Below are 23,951 nucleotides of genomic sequence, written 5' to 3'. Positions count from 1 at the left end.
GGATAGCCAATGATAAAGCAGCACCAACAATTTCATTCTGTAAAGTTTAAGTCTCTCATTGCCATGGGCACCACCCAAACACCCCAGGAGACTCCTGGCGATCAAGAGCGCTAAGACTGCGCTTTATAGGTGCACTTTCCCAATGCACCTACTGCACAGATCTGCATGCGCAACCTGCAGGACCCAGGTCTGAATCTGGGAAGGGAGAATTCAAACCTTCCTCCTTCTGAAGTTGATCAAATTAGGAAAGTTGAAGTGGGTCGTTTTAAGATGGCATTTCGCACCAGCAGCGTCAGTCACATTTCAGGCATGCCCAAGTCTGCTTTTCGTCATTCAGAGGTTGTCCTATTTGGGTACTATTAAGGCTTATAATGTTCCAGAGGCTATTTATAACAGGCATAGGGCTTGCTTTACAAATATGTTTTCAATGGGCCTTTCCCATGTTAAAGCATTGTTGTAGGTCCGGCCTGTGGACTTCTGCAAAGCCTGCATGGCCGGGGAAGCCCTGGGAGTGCATGGAGGTTCTGTGAGGATCACTGAGGATATTCATTTCATGATATGGAGAGTCCATGACTGCAGAGCAATGGCCCTAGTAAGGTCAATATGGGCAGGTCCGAGTCAGTCACATGGCAAGTGTTCATGATTTAGACTCTGGCATTCCTCAAAGGAATACTATGTAGTCCTGTTGAATTGCAATGTTTGAACTCTGCACCTGGGACAAGACACATAACATTTCTACAGTAAGAGGCCTGTTCTCAGAAGATTTGAGCCGAGCTAGTTCCTAAATGTGCCCTATTCACAAAGTTCCTTTGAATATTTCCATCATAGATGTGCACATTCAGATTGCCTTTTTCATCCCCTTTGCACAGTTGCACAAATAAGGGGTGTTTCTGCACATTTTGAGGTGCATCCCAACTTCAAAAATGGTATACTCATCCAAATGTGCAGAAAACAAATACGTTCCCCGTGCCTTTCTGCAACAGGCGCAGAGTGAGTGCAATGCATGGCAGGCTCATGTCTGACCCATCTGTGTATTTTGTTTTAAGTCTGGACCAGTGGCGGCATGAATCCCTGACAATTAGGGATAGACAGTTTTTTGTTTGTTGCACATTTCACAATGTCATGATAAAATTCACTCCCAGAATCCACGAGGGTGTCACACACTAATGCATGCAATGGGGCTGCCAATGGCAATATTTCGATTGCAGTACAGCCCTCATGCAAATGTGCTGACCACCTTTGTGAATAAGATGACCTGCGCATTTCTCAATGCAATGCAAATTACAGATGTGCAAAGGTATTACTTTTTGTGAATTTAGCACCAAGTGCTTTAAAAAGATATATTGTCAGCTGCAAACAAAGAGTTCATTTATCCAGGTTCAAGGCATTGGTAATGTTGACACTTTGATATCTTCGAGCATCTCTGGCAGGGAAGGTTTTGGACTATTCAATACACTTTACACTGTGTGTGCTTTTCACACATGCTGGCAGGAAAAGGTCTGACCTCTTGAACCTAATGTTTAACACAGCATTTCATCCGCATGAAACTGTTATGAGCTTAACATGAATCTGTCACCAGAACCTCTTAAAAGTCCTGGTGAACCCCAATCCCTCGAATACAGTGAAAATCGGTGCTTTGGGGTTTGGCCGAATTTATTCGCCCAGTCTTACTACACAGTTTTCAGTCCCAGTCAGTAAGTTGCACATTGTCATCATGTGGGAATAGCAAAACGCCAGGACATAGGGGTACACCATGGATTCATGGGAATGGCTGTAGTTGTGTCCGCGCTCACTAAGTTGATTTTGTCATATAGTGTGACGCCATACTCACTGGCACAACATTTAAAGATTTGCCCACACCTGTTGGATTTGCTCATCTTCATTAAGCTTTATGAAAATGCACCGAAAACTGCAGCTTCTATATGCTGATCAAGAGAGCATGCAGGACATCACATGACGCGGGTCGCCTCCTCGCGCCACAGCAAGAGTCTTTAGGATATGGTCCAGCCTTATAGAAGAACCTTTGTGAACTTGTTTTTTCCTTTGTTGCATGTTTGTCGGTGTGAGGCATAAATCACGTTCTTTATCTCACATGTTGTCACATTAATGACCATATGAGTAGCATGTGTTTGTACCTAAATCTAACGGGTGCTTTTTTCAAATAAAATGTATTTCTCTTTCAGGAACAAGATCTTGATTTTTGGCCTCCTTGAGGAAACTGCCTTAGCTGCTTTCCTGTCCTACTGCCCTGGCATGGACGTGGCTCTCAGAATGTACCCTCTAAAGTAAGTGAGCATATGGCAACCCCAGAGAGGTTCCTGTTTCTTGAACTTCCCACCCAGCTGCTCTGGTGTGTACGTTGGACTTGAAGTGTGCGAGGCTACATAGCACAACCTGAATTACAATCAAATGAAATACTGATACCGATGCCGAGTGGAGAGATCACAGGGTAGGGGGTCGCCACTGACATGCGACTGCCTGAACACGGCAGGTTCAAATCCCAGACCTCCATCCTTCTAGACTCTATAGAGTGCTATTGAGTTGTGTAACACCAACAGCTGTTATTCAGTTGCAGCTCGTGGAAGCTGAAGGAATCGAGCACGAATGACTGTGCACACATCACACATCACACATCTGTGATTAGATTGTCCGTATTAGTATCCTTCCCCCTCTTTAGGCCGCCAGACCTGCAAGTCGTGCGGTATACTTTTGGGTTTTGGTGGCTTATAACATCTCAAAACGAAATGACCATTAACACCGGTGGTAACAGTGGCTTTGCCACTTAATTCCACACTCCGGAGTCGCACTGGGACTCTATTGGGGAATGGCGGTGACACTGCTGCTGGTTATGCCACCAGCAGCATGCCTGCCATTATTGTTGAAGTAATACTGCTTTGCACATTTGGGCATTTTCCCACTTATTAGTTTACAAACCATAATCAGGCCGATCGAATAAACGGGCGTTAATATTGTTTCCGCCTGTTTTTTTTTCACTTAGTACTGGATTTATGAAGAGGCTTGAACTGGACATTTCATGACTCAGCTCCATGAAAAAGAGACCTAACGTGCTGAAAAATCCAGATTTCTTGTAATAAATGCTCTGTTTTTCCCCAACACCTCCACTGACTTAGCAAACATCATTCAATACGCTCACAGTCACCTTCTTCATGCAGAGGTGCGACAACATGTCTCCTTTCTTATTTGCCAAAACTACCAACATTTAAACCAATCCCCTCGCCACAGAACATGCGGCACAGCGGCGGTAGAGGCGCAGCCAGGATTGTCTAACAAGTGGGGCCTGAAGCTAATGTAGTTGGGCCCCAAGCAGTGACAATAACACCTGTTAATGCACACACAGCACTGGAAGTGGGCATTTACAGAGTTTGGGCGGGCCTTGCCCGCTTAGGCCCTACTCTGTCTACAAGTGCGCAGCGGTATCGTCCACCTGCTTCCTCACGTCAGCACTGTGAAGCATGCTTATCATATCCCCTACCAGCCCATTCTCAAGCAAAAGTTTCTTGCCTCCCTCACCCATCAAAAATGCACAATTATACCTTGCCCCGGGGGCATTCTTTTTAAAACGCGTCGGACTGTAACACTCTCTGCCCAGTATGCATTCAAGTCTTCGTTAAAGCTAGTAACCGACAGCACCACATATGACTCCGGACACCCGTGCTTGGCCAGTGGCCCGGGCATGCCCCTGGGGGTAAAGGCCTTCTGCTGGGGGCCATTAACGCCATTTCTCCTAGCTCCAGCACTGTGCTTGGCTGCTATATCTACCAGCTGTTCACGGGGTTATGATGCACCAAACTCCATGCCTTGCAGCTCGTCCACAATACAGCGTGTCAGGCAAGTCAGTGGCACAACCTGCACGCCCCACAATTCGGCTTTGCACGATCAGCTCCAATCGCTGTCCAGTGGATAAGGTTGAAAATGTGAGCATCAGTCACAAGGCCAGGCAGACAAAAAAGCATTGTACCAAGTATGACACCCGAGGAAAGCATATTCTGACCAAAAGGTGGAGATGGAGTGATAGGCGCACACTCATTTTTCACCAGATGCATCTTGAATAAGTGAATGGAGACCCAGGCCCTAATAACACCCACAGAGTCCTCCAGCTGAAGAATATCAGTGTCAGTGCTTAGTGGGCTCAGCGCGCTGGTGGGTAGGCATGTCGCGGCCTGCAAAGCCGTCCTCTAACAGCTGTATGTAGATGATAGACAGGCAAGATCAACATCTGCAGCACTGCAAAGCGTTAACAGAAGACCAGAACACCCAGGGCCACATTTCAGAAACTTTGCATTGGTGCAAGTTCTATTTTGCATTGCATTACGTCATATTTTTTGAATACATGTTTGCACTATGGCAATGTTTGCCCCATTCATTATACATAACAGTATTAGCACAGCAAAACGTTCTCTGGCACCTGAATGCATTGAAAGAATATGTTTTTGCAGTAGAGCAATTCTTGGCCTTGTGTTAATACTGTGAAAAAATGCGCATGTGCCAAATTGCACTTGCGCCAGTGCAAAGCTTCTGAAAAATGGTCTCTGTATGACCTTAATGCATCAAGATAGAAAACATACAAATCTCTGCAGGGCATGAGACAGCCCAAAGCAAATTCTAAATATGGATTATAGTACTTCATGGTCCACCTCATCACAGACATCAAAGGAAGGAATGGCACCGCGTTCATGCAGAACTCTCATGATATCACCCAGCCCTTACAGGGTAGCAGTCTTTTTGCTGCAATAGGAGGGCTTACCTACTTGTGGAAAGTGAGCAAAGCAACCCGTTTTCCCCAGGAGGTAGGATGTCCATCTTCTGTTCTGGAAGTAGTGTTGAGAGATCCTAAGATTTGACAGACGTCTTCCACATTCAGTAAAGAAAAACTTTCCCAAGGAACAGTATCTCTGAGATGAATGGAAGGGAACATATTACTCAGGGTTATGTTGTTACCCAATTCTTGAACTGGGAAGTTACAATGAACTTTCAATTGTGCAAATGCTTGAAGGTTTCAACATGTACAAAAGAAATAATGATAGTATTCGATTAATTTTAGCAAATGAAGGAGTTTAAGATTAATATCAGGTGCATATTAGTTAAACACAAGCAATAACATGCTAGGGTCTTTCCGACTCATATTATTTTTGATAACATGCAGAGATTCCCCAATCCAAAAATATTACAAAAGTAATGTTTATTTATTTACATACATTTTTCATTTGGGTCATTTTGGGCATTGTATTTATTTGTACTGATCACCTTGCTAGAGCGAGAAGGAGTACTTTGACAGATCAGATATTTCCTGCAGAAATAAAAGGACACCACAATTCTACAATTGCTGTTGAGATATTGGAACTAAAAAGATGGCTCTCATCACTTTGCAAAAAAGAGTGTTAATTGCCTCTTAAAATAAATCACTATCCGTTGGATTATAAATATTCCTCTCTATAGTCGTCATCCTGTATGTAGTCCATTCTTCCAGTTTAGTAAGGACGTCCACTTTCCATTGTTTCTTACTCAGGCGTCTTACACTTATGTGGCGTCCATTATACATTCTCCTCCATCTCTAATTTTACTTTTACATATTCCAAAGAATATGGATCCCCGAGTGGGTTCGATAGATGCCTCCCACATTAGAGGTGTCTGCCCAGTTATGTCTCTGAAATACTTTAGATGTGTGTTAGACAGTGCTGTAATATGGCCCAATTACCTGTCTTTCTTGGCAGCAGAAGCAGCTACCCTAACAATCTTGGCTAATACTATCTAATTTGCTTCGAGTATCACATGAGCAACACAAACACAAATATGTGTAAATAGTTTAGTGGCTCCTCGCAAAGAATGTTTTTTCTTTGCAAAAGGCCAGGATTCTTTAATATTTTCATTATCTCCTTTTTTGGACAGCAAGGGAATTTTAAAGAGTTTAAACATGTACTATATGCCAGTAAACAAAATGATTGTGCTTTAAATTCATAAATATGTTGTCAAACTCATTGTATTGGGTTGAATCATGTCCTGCAACTCCTTCAGCTCTAGAACTCTCACTAATGGCTCTAGGTCATGGAGCGTTTACACTTTCATTTGAAGGTTTTCACTTAGTAAAGGCAGGTACACATATCGCGTCATTAAGAGAACTGCAGGTTTCCCCACAGTGATGTCTGTAGCCCCAATCAGCAGTGGCGTATTTTCCTTTTTACATATGCTATGTACATTTTAATGTACATGTTCCAAGCATGTAATAACATTTTTTGAAACATATTTTGGGATTGTATATTTACTGAAACAGTTCAGGGAATAAATATAATTATATTTTATGAACAAAAGGTCGATTCGTTCTCTACTAATGGATATCATATGATTGGAATTCCACCGAGGTAAGCTGCCTAGTATTCATTCTAATACATGCATCCTACCTAGTAAGGAGAAGTTCTTGCTGTTTTATTTCTCAGAATCTGGCTGGATTTAATTACAACTAGGGAGTAAATGGCATCAGATTCTAGTAATTCCTTCAACCCTTGACTCCAAGGCACCAAAGCTACTTGTTTTCATCCCATCTTTATGGACTGTTCCACATAAGTGATCATAGGTTTTCCTTGTTCTTTTTAATGCACTGTAACCTGCTAGAAGTCTTCTTTTCTTTAGTATAAATCTTGCCCTCTTTATTTGGATCTTGATAACATAATAAAACACCTGTTGTTATCATAGTCCCAGGTTTTTGACGTAAACTGTTTTATTTCATTATTTCTGTGCAATCCTTCTGCAAATGTTTCTATAGAGATGAAAGAGACGGGGGGCATTAAAGAGACGGTGGGGGGCCTTGAAGAGACGTGGGGGGGCTTTGAAGAGCCCTAGTGCTACTTTAAATGTAAATATCATGTGCCCAGGTTTCTATTCCTTGGCTCTGAATGTAGTGCCTGTCACATCTTAATGAATTCTATTGGACATGCACAGCTTGGTAATACTTTCCAGGGAAATTCCCAACACCCAGTTGAATGCCTTTTCAGGAACCACACTCAGAGGTGTAAGCAAAGTATTCTCCTAACTTACTATATCTATCGTAGCAAATACTGTGTGGCTCTTCCTGCGGAATGCCTTCCACGCTTGATCGTGGGCTCTAGATCTAGGGTCCCCTTAAATAGGTGTGCCATAAGGACCTTGGAAACTATTTTGCAATCTATGTTTAAGAGAGAAATAGGTTGCTATGATGAGCATTGCTGTGTATCATTTCCTTCTTTTGGAAGCACTTTAATGATTCGTTCTTTCCCGGATTCTGAGGGGGTGGAGATAGTCCTGTAGCGCTCTCGTGTGTCCCATCTTTAAAGACATTACACATTCTGGCAGTAGAGCACCCAGTAGAGCACCCAGTGCAGCACCCAGTGCAGCACCCAGTGCAGCACCCAGTAGATCACCCAGTGCAGCACCCAGTAGATCACCCAGTGCAGCACTGAGTAGAGCACCCAGTGCAGCACCCAGTGCAACACCGACTAGAGCACCCAGTGCAGCACCCAGTAGATCACCCAGTGCAGCACCGAGTAGAGCACCCAGTGCAACACCGACTAGAGCACCCAGTAGATCACCCAGTGCAGCACCGAGTAGAGCACCCAGTGAGGCTCCTTTTTATATTTTCCATTTGATTTAATAACAGGAACATCTCCTTTGCAGATACTTGCAACTGAAAACATGAAAGTGGGCATCACCAGGCATGGCATGGAAGCTGCAAGGAACCTAAATAACCATCAGCTGATCCAGGGGTTATTACTGCTTCCCGTAGATACCATTTTTGAGATAATATAGTACCTACAGTCAGTCAAAAAATTTTCATTTTGGATACGAGTATCCATAAAAAGCAAAAACAGCAATACTTATGACAAACATATATATATATACAACCATTAAAAACATTGACTAAAAATAAGCTGTTAATATCAATATTCAGTGTCCACAAACATTTTATTACCATATTAAAATTAACACATATAACTCATTCCCCAAATCTGACTACTATAATTTAAGTGCCAAAAGCGGAACACCAGATTATGAAAATGACAATGGGGCTCCACTCTTCAATTCGTTTAGTTTGCCAGTGATTTCTTAAAATGGTTAACCTAGAATACCCATGCCTTTTAAAAGCACTGGAAGATATAATAACAGAAATATTTACCCATCCAAAAAAGAACCTACGCCTCCAATTTACTATTCGTTTCTTGCAATCTCCAGGCTCCTAGTACCTGCATTCTGAATACCTCGCTGCTTACTTTTTAGCGCTGTATTTCTCCTTCTTGAGTACATTTTGGCGAGATTTCCCATTATTTATGCAAAAGTAATCATTTTCCACCTGAATTCCCAAATTCTATTTGTTTTTGCCTTGACCCCAAAACGTCATATTTATTGTATTATTCAATGAGCATCTAGATACTGAGCCATGCTTTCCTGGCGCTTTTTACCGGCTTACCCAGAGTGCAATTTCTGTGCTTTACATTATGACACACATGTATTTCCCTAAAGGCTTACATTCATTTCCTGCTTCTTGAATTTGCATTATTCTTTGCTATAACATGATGTATTATATTTGAGGTTGTCTCTTCTATGATACATGCTTTGAAAACATCCCACATAATTCATGGGCTCTTGTAATTTCAAATACGTTGCCTGAACTTCTTAAATTATTAACTAGCATATAATTGAAGTCCCTGCCTATTTAATAGGGGTTTGGCAATTGCACACGTCCCATTGCTAATGTGCATAGTGATATTTGGCAATCAGAATTCCATGTGTAGGTACTAGCCACCAACATATCGCATAATTCTGTGAAAATCCACCCCATCTCACGAGCCATTCTTCTCAACTTAGTATTAGGCGTTTTCTGATTGAGGCAGGGCAGGGCTGCAACTAAAATGTGCTTTACTGGCCCTACAGATATTTAGGGCCCGATTCCCAAAAATAGAACGGTGGCCAAATTTGCGATGTGCCACAAATGCACAGATGCCCCTCATTCACAGAAGAAGTGCGCATCTCAGAGGGGAAGTGCGCATCTCAGAGGGGAAGTGCGCATCTTTAGAAAAGGAGCACAAAAAGTGAGCAGAAGATGCAACCTGGGTGGAAAGCATACACATGCAGGATTTAAATGCAAAGGGCTAGTGATCACAGAAATTGAGAAAAGGTGCACTACAATTCTTATTCACCAAACCGGACCACTGGATTTGCTCCAAAAAATGCCCTTCAACGTGTGCCCCTTTCTCAATGTGTAGCCGGTGTCCCAGAAAAGAGTGCTTTCCCCTCCATCCAACGAAAGAAATCATCCTTCCTTTCTTACAGGGTCACACGTAATGAGGCTGCCACATTGGCAGAGATGCACAATACAAGATCACTTCACGTATCCCTTTCTGTTGCAATGAGTCTGATGCAGGCCATTCTGTGACAGAGAAATAGTGAGATATTGCACCGTGTGGCGGAATTTGCAAACTTAGAGAAGACTAGGGGCTTGCTTGTTAAGAGCTTTGCAGTATTTATGGCAATCCCACCGAACTCCATTTCCTGTACTGCATGTGGTAACGATGCAGTTATGATAAGGGTCTCCGTGATTTAGAGTGATCTCGACCCAGTAGTTATTCCACATTTTGAAGTCCCATTGTACTGGATTGGGCAAATGTGGTATTACCACAGTCAGTAATATTGCGTGCGCAATACCACACCAATTACTGAATTTTCCTGAAGATTATTAGGTCATTCTTCCAAAAGCCAACTGTTGTACCACTGCCGCCAAACTCGAAATGGGGCCCCATCAACGTGTCATTAAATCTGGGCACATGGCATCTTCCAAAATCTTGGTGAGAGAAATAGGTGTTGGTGTGGAATAAGGGTGTAGAGAAGAACACGCTGAGATGCCTGTGGAAACGCCATCTCAGCCCAAGACGTGCACTGGAAGGCAATACAAACTAAGCAAATCATACTGACCCCAGATGAAAACGTTGGAAACGTCAAGCAAGTAACACATATCACCATACTGAGGGCCTTAATCCGAGTTTGGTGGTGGTGCAAAATATGCTGGTACAGTGCTGGTAACAGAATTACTGCCACTTTGTTGGACCGCCAAATTCTGATTTTAGTGGTAGAATGGCAGAAACTCTGGCAGCACATAGTTGGAGGTCATTCCTTCACTTGACCTACAAATGATTGAAGGAACTATTACAGGCATTTTACTGCCTGCTATACATCCTCCAAACCCCTCGTAGAGTCCCATGTGCTCCAAGAATGGGGGTCCACACCCAAATCCCGACTCTTGATCTGGAGGCACATTTACCACAACAAGTTATGTTAATGGGAAACGAATTTGGTGGTTTTACTCTGGAAATATTGTCAAACTCATAATAAGGCATTAAGCCCTGCAGTTTTGGATATGGGGTGCCGGCAAGTCACGCAGTGTTTCCTACCAACTTGAAAAGAAAGTAACACAATCCAAGCTCCATGCTCCATTCACTAGAGGTCACTAAATAGATTTTGTAGAATGTGAAGGTTTATTTCTGTGTCTCTTAGCACTAACATTTGACATCTCGACTCCTTTTCTCTCCTCCTGCAGGATAACCTGGTGGTTTTGTGCCTTTCCATACAGTCTTTTGATTTTTGTTTATGATGAGGTCCGCAAGCTGATCCTTCGTCGTGATCCTGGAGGTGAGTCTGCAGGACTGACTGATTTGTTGCCTCATGTCGTGGGGGCAGAAAAAAAAACAATTTCATGCTATGTTCTTAGTAGAACCAGACAAAGGCCTTATGCCTTATGCTTGTGGAATCTGTATGTCGAAACATGCAGAGTACTTGAATTCTTTTAGAGTACATTTCTGCGATATTCCTCATTATTCTTTAAAAAAGTAGAAGCAATGCCGACATACCCGGAAGTAACTGCTAATATTATACCACACATCACACTTTTCTGTTTGTAGCAACTACTTTTCCTAATCTCTTCTTCTATGACACCATTTTCCGATCAGAGCATCCTAAGCAGAGTAAGGTTGTGCTGTCCTTGCTTGGGACTTAACACACCTTAACTCGGACAAGGTTTATGCGCTTTGAGACTACTATGGTGGTGAGCTGGTGCAGTATAAAAAACCTAATAATAACAATATACAAGAAAGACTGTTTCTCTCAATAACAGGCAATTCCACAAATTCTTTCTGGCTCTCACCTAATAGTTCAGTAGGACTCAGAAAAGCTTCTCCCTAGCTATTGCACTCGACACGCCTTGACTCAGGCTCTACACATTTTAAGCTGTCCTCACTTCAAAGGACGCATCCTTGTAAAAATCACTCACTGTGATTATACACAAGTAAATAAAAAAATAAAATAATAACAATATACAAGAAAGACTGTTTCTCTCAATAACAGGCAATTCCACAAATTCTTTCTGGCTCTCACCTAATAGTTCAGCAGGACTCAGAAAAGCTTCTTCCTTCCCTGACTTCTTCCCTTTCTTCTTCTTACCAGTTGTCTTGCGTTCCTTGAAGAGGAAGGGTCTGTTCCTCTCAGCAGCCACCTTGCCTGACTGGTAAAAACACAGTCAGGACCAGGGGCTGTCGAGGAGACAGATCAAATGAAGGAGGAAAAGCAACAAAGGCAGAAAAACCTCCTTGGAACAGAGTCCTCTTTGTCGTTCCGGTGGGAGGACGTTGTGCAGAGCCGGACTGAAAGCTGGCAAGTGAAGGAAATGGTGAAAGGATGATGCATCCAGTGGGGAAGAGGAGATCCAAGGACAAATCGTGTCGAAAATCAGGAGGAAAGAGGAGAAGGATCGCTGAAGGTTGAAAAAACAAGAACAGAGACAGAGGAATAGCTGGTGGCTGTAGGACCGTGGCGCTGTCGGCGTGAAAACAAGTAGCAGTAGCAAGAAAGAATGCTGAGAAACGCAGAGCCAATGCGGTTGTAAAAAGGCAGAGGGCTGCAGACATAAAGCGGAGCAAAAGAATGGGAGAACAGGAGAGGAAGCACAGGAGGGCAAAAGAAGCATGGGAGTGTAATACCCAAACCAATGGAGAGGGTTGCAACACTCCGAGCGATGCACAGGAAGTAGATTTAAGCCAGCGCACCACCGTTACAAAAATAGAACTAGAGCAATACTCGCGTATGTGAGTAGAGAGTACTGCAACACCCGGAAGGCAACCTCCAATGCCACCAAAGCGAGCAGTGTCTGTGTATGACAGTATACCCCCTCATTATCCGGAAGGATCGAGGCTTCCAGGGAGGCAGCAGCTGAAAAACGACGCACCAACCGAGGTGCATGAACATTGGAAGAGGGTTCCCAAGACCGTTCCCCTCTAGAATAACCTTTCCAGTGGATGAGATACTGGAGAGAGCCTCTGTAGTAGCGGGAGTCACAGATCAATGCCACCTCAAATTCTTCAGGATCCTCGGGGTCAGGTAAGGGTAGACTCCTCTTCTTTCTAAGAAACTGGTCAGGTCTGAACTCCTTTAATAATGAGGAGTTGAATACAGGGTGAATCCGGCTCCACTGTCGAGATTGAAGTTTAAAGGCAACAGGGTTGATCTTGGAGGTGATTTTGAAGGGACCTATGTAGCAAGGAGGCAACTTGGATTTGCATATCCATCTGGGTAGAAAATTGGTAGATAACCAAACCTTCTTGCCAACCTCACACGTAGGATTGCTTCTGCAGTGGCGATCAGAGAGTCTCTTGTAGGAACTTCGACTGTTCTGGAGATTAGAATAGGCTTTTTAATGGTTCTCGGGTAAGTTCTTGAGTAGGGAATCCGCTGTGGGAAGATAAGTGGAGCGAGGCACAGAAATGGGTAAAGATTGGGGTGAATGCCAGTATAAAAGAAGAAAGGACTCATCTTGATAGCAGAGTGGATGGAGTTATTGTATGCAAACTCAGCGGTGGGTAAGAGAGAAACCCAATTGTCTTGAAATACAGACGAAAAGAATCTAAGGTACTGTTCCAATGCTTGGTTGAGCCTCTCCATCTGGCTGTTGGTTTGGGGATGATAACCAGAGGAGAGAGCTCTTGAAATGCCAAAATGGTCACACAGAGCCTTCCAAAAATTGGACATATGCTGGGATCCTCAATCAGAAACTATCTTCTCAGGAAGCCCATGTAAACAAAAAATCTCCTTGAGGAAAATGTCGGCCATGATAGGAGCAGAAGGAACACCTCTGAAGGAAGTGAAATGAGCCATCTAACTGAAAGAGTCAACTGTGACCATTATAGCAGTACATCCTTGACAAGGGTGCAAATCCACAATGAAATCAGTAGAAATATGCAACCATGTAGTGAGACGGATGCCATCTGGTTGAAGTAGACCCAATGATTTGGATGCAGAGTATTTACTTTGGGAGCAAATATCACATGTTTTAACAAACTCAAAAACATCTCTCTTGAGAGATGGCCACCAGTAGATGCGTTGAACATTCTCGTAAGTGGAAAATGTACCGCGATAACCAGCGGTAGGTGAATTATGATGCCAGCACAGCAATTTCCTCTGTAATGTGGAAATGGGAATGAACAAACATTCATTGAAGAATACAAGTCCTTCCTTGTCATGTAGCTTTCCCTGCAGCTCAGGAAACAAGTTAACATCACTGGCTTGACAAACACATTGGAGAAAGGAAGAAACTTCGTTAATGAAGGTCTTAACCTTCAAAATCTTCTCTTTCTCAGTAGAAAACAGAAGCTACAATCAGGAGTCCTTGATAAATAATCAGCTGCAATGTTACATCTTCCTGGGAGGTAGGTAAGGGTGAAATCATACTGCAGGAAGGAATTAGCCCACCGGGCCTGTCTGCGGTTTTGGCATTAAGTATTTTGGAGGGCTTGGAGATTCCAGTGATCTGTCCTTACTTCAAAAGTGTGTTGTGCTCTGAGTAGAAGACTTCTCCATTCGATGCATGCCTGCCGGATGGCCAACAATTCCTTCTCAATTACATAATAGTTCAATTCACTTGGTGTAAGGGTTTTTGAATAGTAGGCTATGGGATGCTCTTCGCCATCAGAAGCTATCTGTTAAAGAACATCGCCTATGGCATGTATGGAGGCATCTGTTTCCACGATAAATGGTAAGGTTTGATCAGGTTGGAGTAAGATTGGGGCAGAGCAAAAGGCTGCCTTGAGACATACAAAAGTATCTTCTGTGGTTTTGTCCCATCTGAAAAGAGTGTCCTTCTTCAATAGCTTGATTATGGGACGACAACAAAAGAGAAGTTGTAGATAAAATGCCTATAAAAGTTAGCTAGACCAATGAATCATTGAATTTCCTTGACCGATGATGGAGAAGGCCAATGAAGAATAGTCGGGATCTTTCTTGGTTCCGCGGCCAGACCTTCCTTAGAAATGATGAAATCAAGGTAAGGTATTCCTTTTCAAAAAGACACTTTTCAGGTTTGGCTGATAGATGATTGGACCTCAAGCAACAAAAAACTTCCATAGCATGCAAAAGATGTTGATCGAGGTTCCGAGAATAGATAAGTATAACATCAGGATAGACGATAACATATTGGAACAAAATGTCAGATAATATCCTGTCCATAAACCGTTGGAATATGGCAGGGGCATTGACAACACCGAAAGGGCATCACCTGATATTCAAAGTGACCAAACGTTGTTCTGAAGGCGGTCTTCCATTCATCGCCTTTCCGTATGCGGACAAGATGGTAGGCTCCAACAGAGATCAAGCTTAGAGAAAACAGTAGCCCCTTCAACTGCCTCTAAGATGTCATTGATGAGAGGAATGGGGTAGCGATCTTTGACAGTGATCTTTTTGACAGCCCTTTAGTCAATACAGGGGCAAAGATCCTTCATGTCTTCTTTAGGAACAAAAAATAACAATGCTCCTGCTGGTGATTTAGAATATGGATACGTCCATTCTGTAGGTTACTGTCCAGATATTCCCTGAGGTCAGTCTTCTCGACAAGGGACAGAATGAACATTCTACCAACAGGAACTAGACCATCGGGTATGATGTCAATGGCACAATCTCCCAATCGGTGCAGTGGTAGTTCCTTGGGTAGCTTATCCTCGAATACATCAGAAAAATTCTCGGAAATCAGCTGGAATGCAATGGAGTGCAATAGAAAGACAGTCACTGGGAAATAACCTAACATCGGTCTTGTCCACAATGATGGCATCTATACAGTCCTTGAGACACATGGGAGAGGTGAAACGTAGTGTGTTCTCTGTCCAATCGATCTGAGGGTTGTGTTTTCGCCGTCAAGGTATACCCAGAATGATTGGAAAACTGGCTGCTCGGATAAGGTCTAAGGCAAAGGACTCATGGTGGTTATTTATGGCCAAGGTCATCCGAATTGGTGCTCCGTGCTATGGGTCCAGAGCGCAAGGGTTTTCCATCAGCTCCTTCAGCCACCTGGGAATCCTCTTTAAGCAAAGAGGGAATCTTCGCCTTGTCCACCCATACAGTGTCCATGAACAATCCTGCGGCTCTACAATCTAGGAGAGCCAAAACCTCCAGAGCTGCTCTGGCAGGTAGAATAATCTGTACTTGGAGAACCATAATACGGTTATCAAACATTTCAGGTTGACTATATGTTAGGGACAGATAGCGAAACCCCAAATCTTCATCCCTTCTAGGTTCGGGGTCTGTCGTTTCCCTGACGACGAGGTGGAACCTCAGGACATTCTTGCAAAAGGAGGGTCCACGGGTGGCACCGACCTGCATCGGTTCTTCTGCAGCAGATCTTTCTGCTGGGAGACTTGAAGGGATAGGCTGAAAGGCGGTACTTGGGGTTTGATTCTTTCTCTTTTCCTCCTTCCATTTGGAAAGCCGAAATTCCACCTGCAGGTTGTGGGGCATGGAACCCGGGCCATCTCATGCTTAATGTCGTCACATTGGTCACTCCTAATGGTATACTGAGCAGTTTCAGGCCATGTGGTCTCAGTAGCCATCCTCTTGAAATTAGATACATTTGTCAAGCCATTTGACAGCCATCCCTGATGGATTTCAAGGAGACAGTCATATGCGGGATGGGTTACTTCTGGGCATTCAAACATGTCCTTGATGACCTGTACAAATGCAGAATAATCAGACAAAAGGGGCTTGCTCCTGTAACGAGAGGGGAAGCCCATGAGAGATCATACCCGGGCATGTTTGACACCATAAAGCCCACCTTCGACCTGTCACTGACATACACGTGGGTTCGAACAGTAAAGTAAATGTTATAGGAATCCAGGAACTTCCGCACCATTCTGGGGAACCATCACATTTGCTGGATGCCAAAGGCAGTGGTGTTAGGTCAGTGGCCTGAGTTTCCCGGGTCGCTATCAACTGGCGCAGAGAAGTATTCTCAGAATGTAACTGCTGTACCTTGAAGAGTCCATGACCACCTTGCATGACTTCCTGAAGTTGTTCCATGGTGATGGTACTGTGATGTTGCAAACTCTCAATACAGGCACTTCCTCTAATTCTTTCTGGCTCTCACTTGATAGTTCAGCAGGACTAAGCAAAGCTTCTTCCTTCACTGACTTCTTCCCTTTCTTCTTCTTACCAGTTGTCTTGCATTCCTTGAAGAGGAAGCATCTGCTCCTTTTAGCAGTCACCTTGCCCGACCAGTAAAAACACAGTCAGGACCAGGGGGCTGTCGAGGAGACAGATCAAATGAAGAAGGAAAAGCCAAGAAGGCAGAAAAGCCTCCTTGGAACAGGGTCCTCTTTGTCATTCCGGTGTTTCAGAAGTGTTCCAGTCAACAAGGGGGAAGAGGACTTTGTGCAGAGCCAGACTGAAAGCTGGTAGTTGATGGAAATGGAGAAAGGATGATGCGTTTGGTGGGGAAGAGGAGATCCAAGGAAAAAACGGATCGGAAATCAGGAGGAAAGAGGAGAAGGATCGCTGGAGGTTGAAAATCCAGGAGCTAAGGCAGAGGAATTGCTGGAGGCTGCAGGAATCCGGTGTCGGCCACGTGAAAGCAAGTAGCAGTAACAAGAAAGAATACCGAAAACAGGAGAGCCAATGCGGCTGGAAAAAGGAAGAGGGCTGCAGACATAAAGCAGAGCAAAAGAATGGGAGAACTGAAGAGGGAGCATTGGAGGACAAAAGAAGAGAAGCAAGGGAGCGTAACGCCCAAACCAACAGAAAGGGTTGTAACGCTCCGATCAACGCACAGGAAGGAGATTTAAGTCAGCATGCCGCCATTAGTAAAATAGAACTAAAGCAATATTAGCGTACGTGAGTAGAGCGTAGTGGAACACCCAGAAGGGAACCTCCAATGCCGCCAAAGCGAGCAGTGTCTGTGCAGGACAGTTTCAACCACTGTGAAGCCTAAAATATCAATCTGTTAAATTAGTATTTTGCCCTGATTTACAAGATTTTTTTCTGACTGCAAATACGCCCAGAAGAATTTGCAAATTGTGCCACAAAAAAAATATATGTTTGGAACAAATCCAATAGCTGCACGTGACTTAAGGAGGTGTATGTCCAGGCACACACACTTAGCGTATGCAATGTGGGTTTGTCTGAAGGTGTGAAAGCGGGCAGGCAATAATGATAGTACAGGTTTGGTGGAATACAATGCTTTTTTCCACACTCATTCAGTCTTTTACTCTACCTTTGGGAACATTTTCAACCCTTTTGGTGGTATCTTTTTAGAGTCATTCTTTCCTCTAACCTTTAAGGCATCTGCAATGTATTATTTCAGCACACAGCCCTTTCTGTGCAGTGTTGCTGGGATCTCCTTGAACAGCCTTTCAGGGGGATACCTTTTTATCCTACCTGACTTTTGTATTGTGGAATCAGCACACCCAACCTTATGTGAAGTGATGAGGGGACACAGTGTATCCCTTTTCCCACTTCTTCTGTAACGTTCTAGTTAGAGTGACAAGTCTAACTGCGTGGCTGGAGGCAGCGGATGATTTTCTACCGATTTTGTGAAACTTACAACACAGGCTGTATTCACAGCTGCTGTAAGGAACACATGGTGCACCCTTGTTACAAAATGGTTCCTCTCTTTTTATTTCGCCAACTCACTATGACTTGTCCTTTCTTGAGCCTTCTTCTGCTGACCTGAATGGGGGACATGCTGCTCATTCCTTTGTCTTCGCCCGAAGGCGCCAGCGTGTCTGGGAGGACCGGAAACTGGGAGATCACTGAAACGCCTAAGGTCTTTGTCTTCCAATGTGTTGGCTTGGATCCAGTTCTGACTCAGTGGCTGGATGTCCCCTTGGGACAGCCGCCACCCAAAGTTTGAATGTTGCATGCATGCTGATTGGCTGGGTGCTTGCATAAAAGGCGATGGTCTTGATGCCGAAATCAGATTCAACCACTGTAGGATGTATTCCAAAGAAGAAGAAAGAAGGAGGACACCTACAGCCACCTCCAGAGACCGTCAAAGATGACTGAGTGACCACTGCTGCCCCAGCCCTTTCTTCAGTGTGACAGGGAAGATCCAGGCTGGACGGCTTTCTCCCTTGGACTGTTGGGCCTAACCAGTCTCCAGACCAGCTACATTTTGAGCCAATCCATGATGAGCGACAACCTTCCAGGCCTGTAATATCTGAATACCCTGGGACCTCTGGCACTCCTGCAGTGCATCGTTTTATCAAGCGTGGCTCTGGCTGCTAACTTGTATGCATCTGTCTAAGCCTTCAGAGACTTCCTCCTGATCATAGAAGTTCCCTCAGCTGAGTCGTGGACAGAGAGAATGCAGTAAGTCTGCCAGGGACAACTATCACTGCTACAAAGCCTGTGTCAAGCCTCCATAACCAAGTTCCATGAAGATTGTCTGCTGGTGACATAATAGAAGGTACTGTCTCACTCCTGGGTACTTACCTGGGCATTTTTTGTGTTGCTGTTCACTCCACCTGAGCTTGTAGAGTCCCACCTAGGCGACCCACCTGTGTTCTCCCAGGCCTTAGGACATCCGTCCTTTAGGCTGAAATCTTTCAGGTGGCCTATATAGTACCCCTAAGCTCTTTGATTACAATTTCATTACCTACTTGCTATGAAAAGCATCATCTGTGAATATGACAACTATGGCCGTGTCTGCCTTCCTTTGTTCTTCCACCCATGGGCCACTGGTTCTACAGTGCCCCCATCTGACTTTTGAGACTCTCATTCCCCAGATAGGGTTCGACTTCTAAAGTTTAGGCCTACACAAACGAATCCAACTTTCCAATATTGCCATTTAGTAAATGCTGGTTGATGAATGATTTCCTAATCTAAAGTTACTGTTGATGCTTACCTGTTTCTCATCTAAATGTTTACTATTGAACTGAATATTGCTACAGCAAATGTTCTGCTGTATATATGTGTGAAACCTTCCTTACTTACCTGAATTTCATTTTGAGGTTAACATTTCCCTAGTGTATACAATAAATAATCCTATTGTTATATAACTACAGTGTGTGTTTCCTTGATTATGTGTGTCCCCAAAGGTCTTTGTACTCAACCAAAGCCCTTCTCCCTCTTAGGATAAGCCTGGCTGTTCGTCCATTGCTACCAAACCTTTTGGGTAGTTCAGGCCAAACCTAAGATTTGGAGCCCTGTACATCTAAGAGAGAGTCTTCTGAACTCCTACCACGGGTGGACTTTAGTAAATCTTCCTTACATCACGTTTACACAAAAAGCAATTTGCTGCTGTAGTTGGTTCCCCTGTTGCAACCTTGTGTAAGATCAGTGGCATACTGAACGGAGGGCGGGGGCAGCTTGCCCCCCGGTAGTTCTTTTAGAGCACGACTGGGACATTTGGCAGTGTGACACCTCTCCCGTTGGGCACCATTAAAGTGTGCCGAATGGGGAAGATGCCCCAATGGCAGGACAATGAGGGTGCTGAGCACAGTGTTCCTGCTCAGTACCCTCGTTGTCTTGGTACAAAGCATTACAATGGGAGCCATTAGGCATTCTTGGGAGGTAGGGGGGACTATTATTAGCAGGGACTTTTGTCCCTTAAGACATGCTAATTGGGGTGATCAAAAATGAGAAGAGTGCATACTGCTGCATGCTTTATGAAATAATGACTGTGGCTTTAAAACACAAGGGGGATTTGTTAGGCTCACATTAATCTGCATGATGCAATTGTGACTTTGCATGCAGGATGTGGAGAATAAAACTAAAGCCATACTCTAATTTCTCAATATATTTCTATTACGATTTATATAGTGTATAGTTAGTTTATTATGAAGGCTAGTTTATTATGTAATGTGGGTTGCTTCCAAGGCATTGCTATAAAGTATTATCTAAACACATGAAATGCAAAGCAAAACCTTAATAAATACCTATATCAACTAAACCTGGGAAGATTTGTTAAAATATTCACATCGGGTTTCACCATTTAACCAAAGTGTTTTATCCTGGGAAAATCAGTTCATCACACTGGGCCTCATTACACGGTAGGCGGTAAGGGTTTACCGGTACTGGTATTTTACTGCTACCGGTAAATCCTTACCGCCTTACTACGAGGTCCCTTTGCGGGTTGGGGAATTTAACGCCTGCTTTTTGCAGGCGTTAAAAATCCAACCCGCAAAGGGACCAGGGAGCTAATTACGGTACCGCAATTTGCAGTACCGTAATTAGCGCCTTCCCCATTCCCATTGTGCCCTATGGGGCAAAAATGGGAATGGGGAAGGGCAATGGAGGAAGGAGGAATTACCGCCTTCCCAACCTTGGAATAGGGCGGTAATTCCCCTTTCCTCCAAGGCGGTACCGGTAAATTACCAGCATGAACCATGGCGCTAATAGCGCCATGGTTTACCGCCTACCGTGTAATGAGGCCCATTGTGTCTTATCTGCAGCTCTGTAAGGCAGTCACTTCATACCTTATGTTAATATATCATGCAATTATAATAAAAAAGCCCAATGTCTACAGAGTTGCTCCATATATAATAATAGTGCAGTTTAGTTATTTTTCACCACAAAGTTATTTGCCAATTGGCTTCCTTATGCAACGTATTTTTAAGTCACTTCCATGGTGCCTCCAAGTCTCAAAGATTGATGATGCTCCCTGTGAAGTCCCTTCTCTTGGTGCGATCTATATGCAAAAATCCATATGCAAATTTGGAGGTTTGCATGTATTTTGTCCTGCAGAGCCTGGACAGAATGAGTTTCCTGCATCTGTAATGGTTCTGCAGTTTTATTTTTTTCTTATGTGTATGGGTTAAAATGCCAACTGCCGCTAATGTTACCAAATTGTTGATTGGGGTGGAGAGGCGCAAATGAGACCGTACGGAATCTCGTGCACTGCATTTGGGGGGAAAATGCTGGATACTCGAATGTGTAAGATAGATGTGGAATGTGTCCAAATCCAAATGATCAAAAGACTTTTAATGTTTTTCACTTTGCCAAAAGTTTGAACGACTTGGAGGTAAACATTTTAACTAAACATTTGATTTAAAGTTAACTTTTTGTCGGCACATTTTTTTGCTAAAATTCACATACAGGGAATTGGGCCTCATTGTTACTTGAATTAGTTCTATTGGTGAAAAAAACAGTGAGCACAAATTGCGTGGTTTTTTGTGACTATCAAGGCATTCAGAATTTGCAGGAGGTTTCAGGCATAATTGCACGTAGTGCACTTTGCACTCACGGAATTTTTTGTGCGTCGGGCCCTTTGTTCTCTAATCATGGCAATCACATTCAATAAAGCACAGTGTGCAGTTATTACCCCATGCAAATCAATGCACACTGGCGCTCATTGTAATTTGAATAATGCACAGATCAGCGATGAACCAATGTAATCACTCCTATTTGTTTAACTCTTGGTTTAACTCTCTTCTCTCGTTTGCTCTATGCATTTCTTTATCTCTTCATCTTTGTATCCTTCTATCTCTTAATTTCTATTCTTCCTCTTCCTCTCTTTTCTTTTCTAGCTTATCTCGATCTTCGATTGCTCTTTGTCTATTATCATACTTTCTTTGTTCTTCTGCTCTTTCTTGTTTTTTCAACTGTTCATCTTGATACAGCTGTTCCCTTCTTTGTCTATCCTTTCTTTTAGCCTCGTCCTCTTTCAATCGTTCCTCTCGTTCCCTGTCTTTTTTGTCCTGGTCATCCGGATCTTCTTCTTGCCTTACTTCCCCAATGCTCTTTCCATCAAATTTGAGCAATATCTGACCACCAATCCATTTGTTCTGTATGAGCGCTACCTCGTCAGCTTTGTCTTTCTCTCCTTTCCATCTTTTATTTCTCTCTCTATATCTACAGACATGCCTGGTCAGTCACTACTTTCCTTGTCCTGTTGGACTTTAGGAATCACACCTCTTTCTAGAGTCTTTTTGGGACTCTACATGCAGGTGACCTATACGTCAGATTGCTATTTATTGTTGCTGCCTTAAGCTCTCTTAAAGGATATAATCCTTCATCTTTCGTACTCTCGCAATTTACTTTAGGCGCAGAAGGGGGAGCAGAAGCCTCTTCACCCCCCTCTTTACACTGGTTAAGTATCCAGTCCTCAGGAGGTGGGTCTTTCCATTCCTCCTGGTACATCTTCCAGATCTCTAAGCTCGCTAACCTTTTTTCTAACTTCTTTCCCATATATGCTGCATGCAAATATGTTGTCATATGTTGCAGGACCGCTTTAGACAACTATCACTCTTGTGGCCATTGCATGAACATTTTATCTGCCGTACCCTTAACCCATTCTGCACTATATTGCTTAAGCTTGGGCGCATGTTTTTCCAGCTGTCTGCACAAATGTATGAGCTGGGTAATATCCTCCATCATGATTTAGTCACAATTGACTATCACCACTTTCTGTTATTTCACACAAATAAATGCTTTCTAGAAAAATAATGCATTATGAGCGTGCACCAATAATCGCAGTCCAAGCCTCTGTATCACATTTTATTTCAGTCTACCTATTCTTTGAACATTATCAGTTTAACTAATAAATATTCAAATTTCTTCAACTCTCATTGTTTCCACCACAGTCTATTTTTTCCTTATTTCTCAATATTTCATTTTCTTACCACATATATCTCATGCAACATATAAACAGACAGACAAAACTGACAAACTGGCCGGCCCACATGTACTTTAGTCCACTTTCCTTGTGACTGCTTCTGCCCCTAAAAATGACTCCAATGGAGTATGAGCTGTAATCCTTAACGACTCGTTGCTCGTTCATAGCCTATATATCCACTTGGATTTTAGGACAAGCTCCTTCTAAACGTCCTTGACGTAGGTTAACGGGTTTCGTATATCGATCACTCTTCATCTATATACCTTAAACTGTGACACTCATTGTCTCACACTTATGACGCTCATCGTCTTAAATAAATAAATAATAAATACCCCAACCAACCCTCTATTACTCTATCCCCTTTATCACTCGATACTCATTCAGTTTGCCACCTCACTCAGCCTACTCACCATTCGCGTTTTCGACTTCTGACCCTTGGGATCGTCTCCTCCTCAAACTAGCCGCTTCAGCCTTCGGTCCGCTCAGCATTCTGTAGATGTCGGGAAGGGATTCTGCCTGAAAATGAGGGACCTGTCCCACCTGTACTTGCAAGATTTTTAAACTAACCAACGCTATCTACAGGGAGCCTCACGTTCATCCAGTTAAATTGCAGAGGATGTCCGATATTACTGAGGACTGCAAAGCTTACTAGATCGATGGGTAGCAATACCTAGGGACAGATGGAGGTGCAGAATATTACTCAAACATCAATAATCAAACCTGCCTCAGTATGTTGGCAGAGTGAGACTGTTTTAAGATAAATTATCTAAAACAGGGAGTTACAACAAACATCAACGCGTTCGCTCGATCTTCACACTCAATTCAACATATAAAAAAGCAGGTTATGTACTACAAACCCGTCACTATTGATGTCAATCTACCTTGCAAACTGGAATAGTGATAGGCTTACAAGGAACTTCTAGGTATACGTTCCATATTGGCCATGGAAAGTGATTGGGTCTCTAACATCAGGTGGGGCAACTAAGCCCTCCTCTAGTGCAGGTCACAATGAACGTCATCAAATACACAATGTCCCATTGGTTACACA

At 43.4% G+C, this 23,951-nt stretch overlaps 1 protein-coding gene across 2 annotated transcripts in view; it reads left to right on the top strand.

Annotated features, from left to right (window-relative positions):
- Positions 1-23,951, top strand: part of LOC138523462 (sodium/potassium-transporting ATPase subunit alpha-2) — a 504,124-nt gene that overhangs the window by 461,970 nt on the left and 18,203 nt on the right. For both annotated transcript variants that reach the window (XM_069635440.1, XM_069635438.1), the window contains exons 21-22: positions 2,184-2,285; positions 10,580-10,671. In XM_069635440.1, coding sequence (XP_069491541.1) covers positions 2,184-2,285; positions 10,580-10,671 — 194 coding nt within the window. The remainder of the gene's footprint in view (positions 1-2,183; positions 2,286-10,579; positions 10,672-23,951) is intronic.

The sequence above is a fragment of the Ambystoma mexicanum genome, chromosome 1q (assembly GCF_040938575.1).
Source record: "Ambystoma mexicanum isolate Mex_15411 chromosome 1q, UKY_AmexF1_1, whole genome shotgun sequence".
Lineage (NCBI taxonomy): Eukaryota > Metazoa > Chordata > Amphibia > Caudata > Ambystomatidae > Ambystoma > Ambystoma mexicanum.
This window is presented reverse-complemented; position numbering and strand designations above follow the sequence as displayed.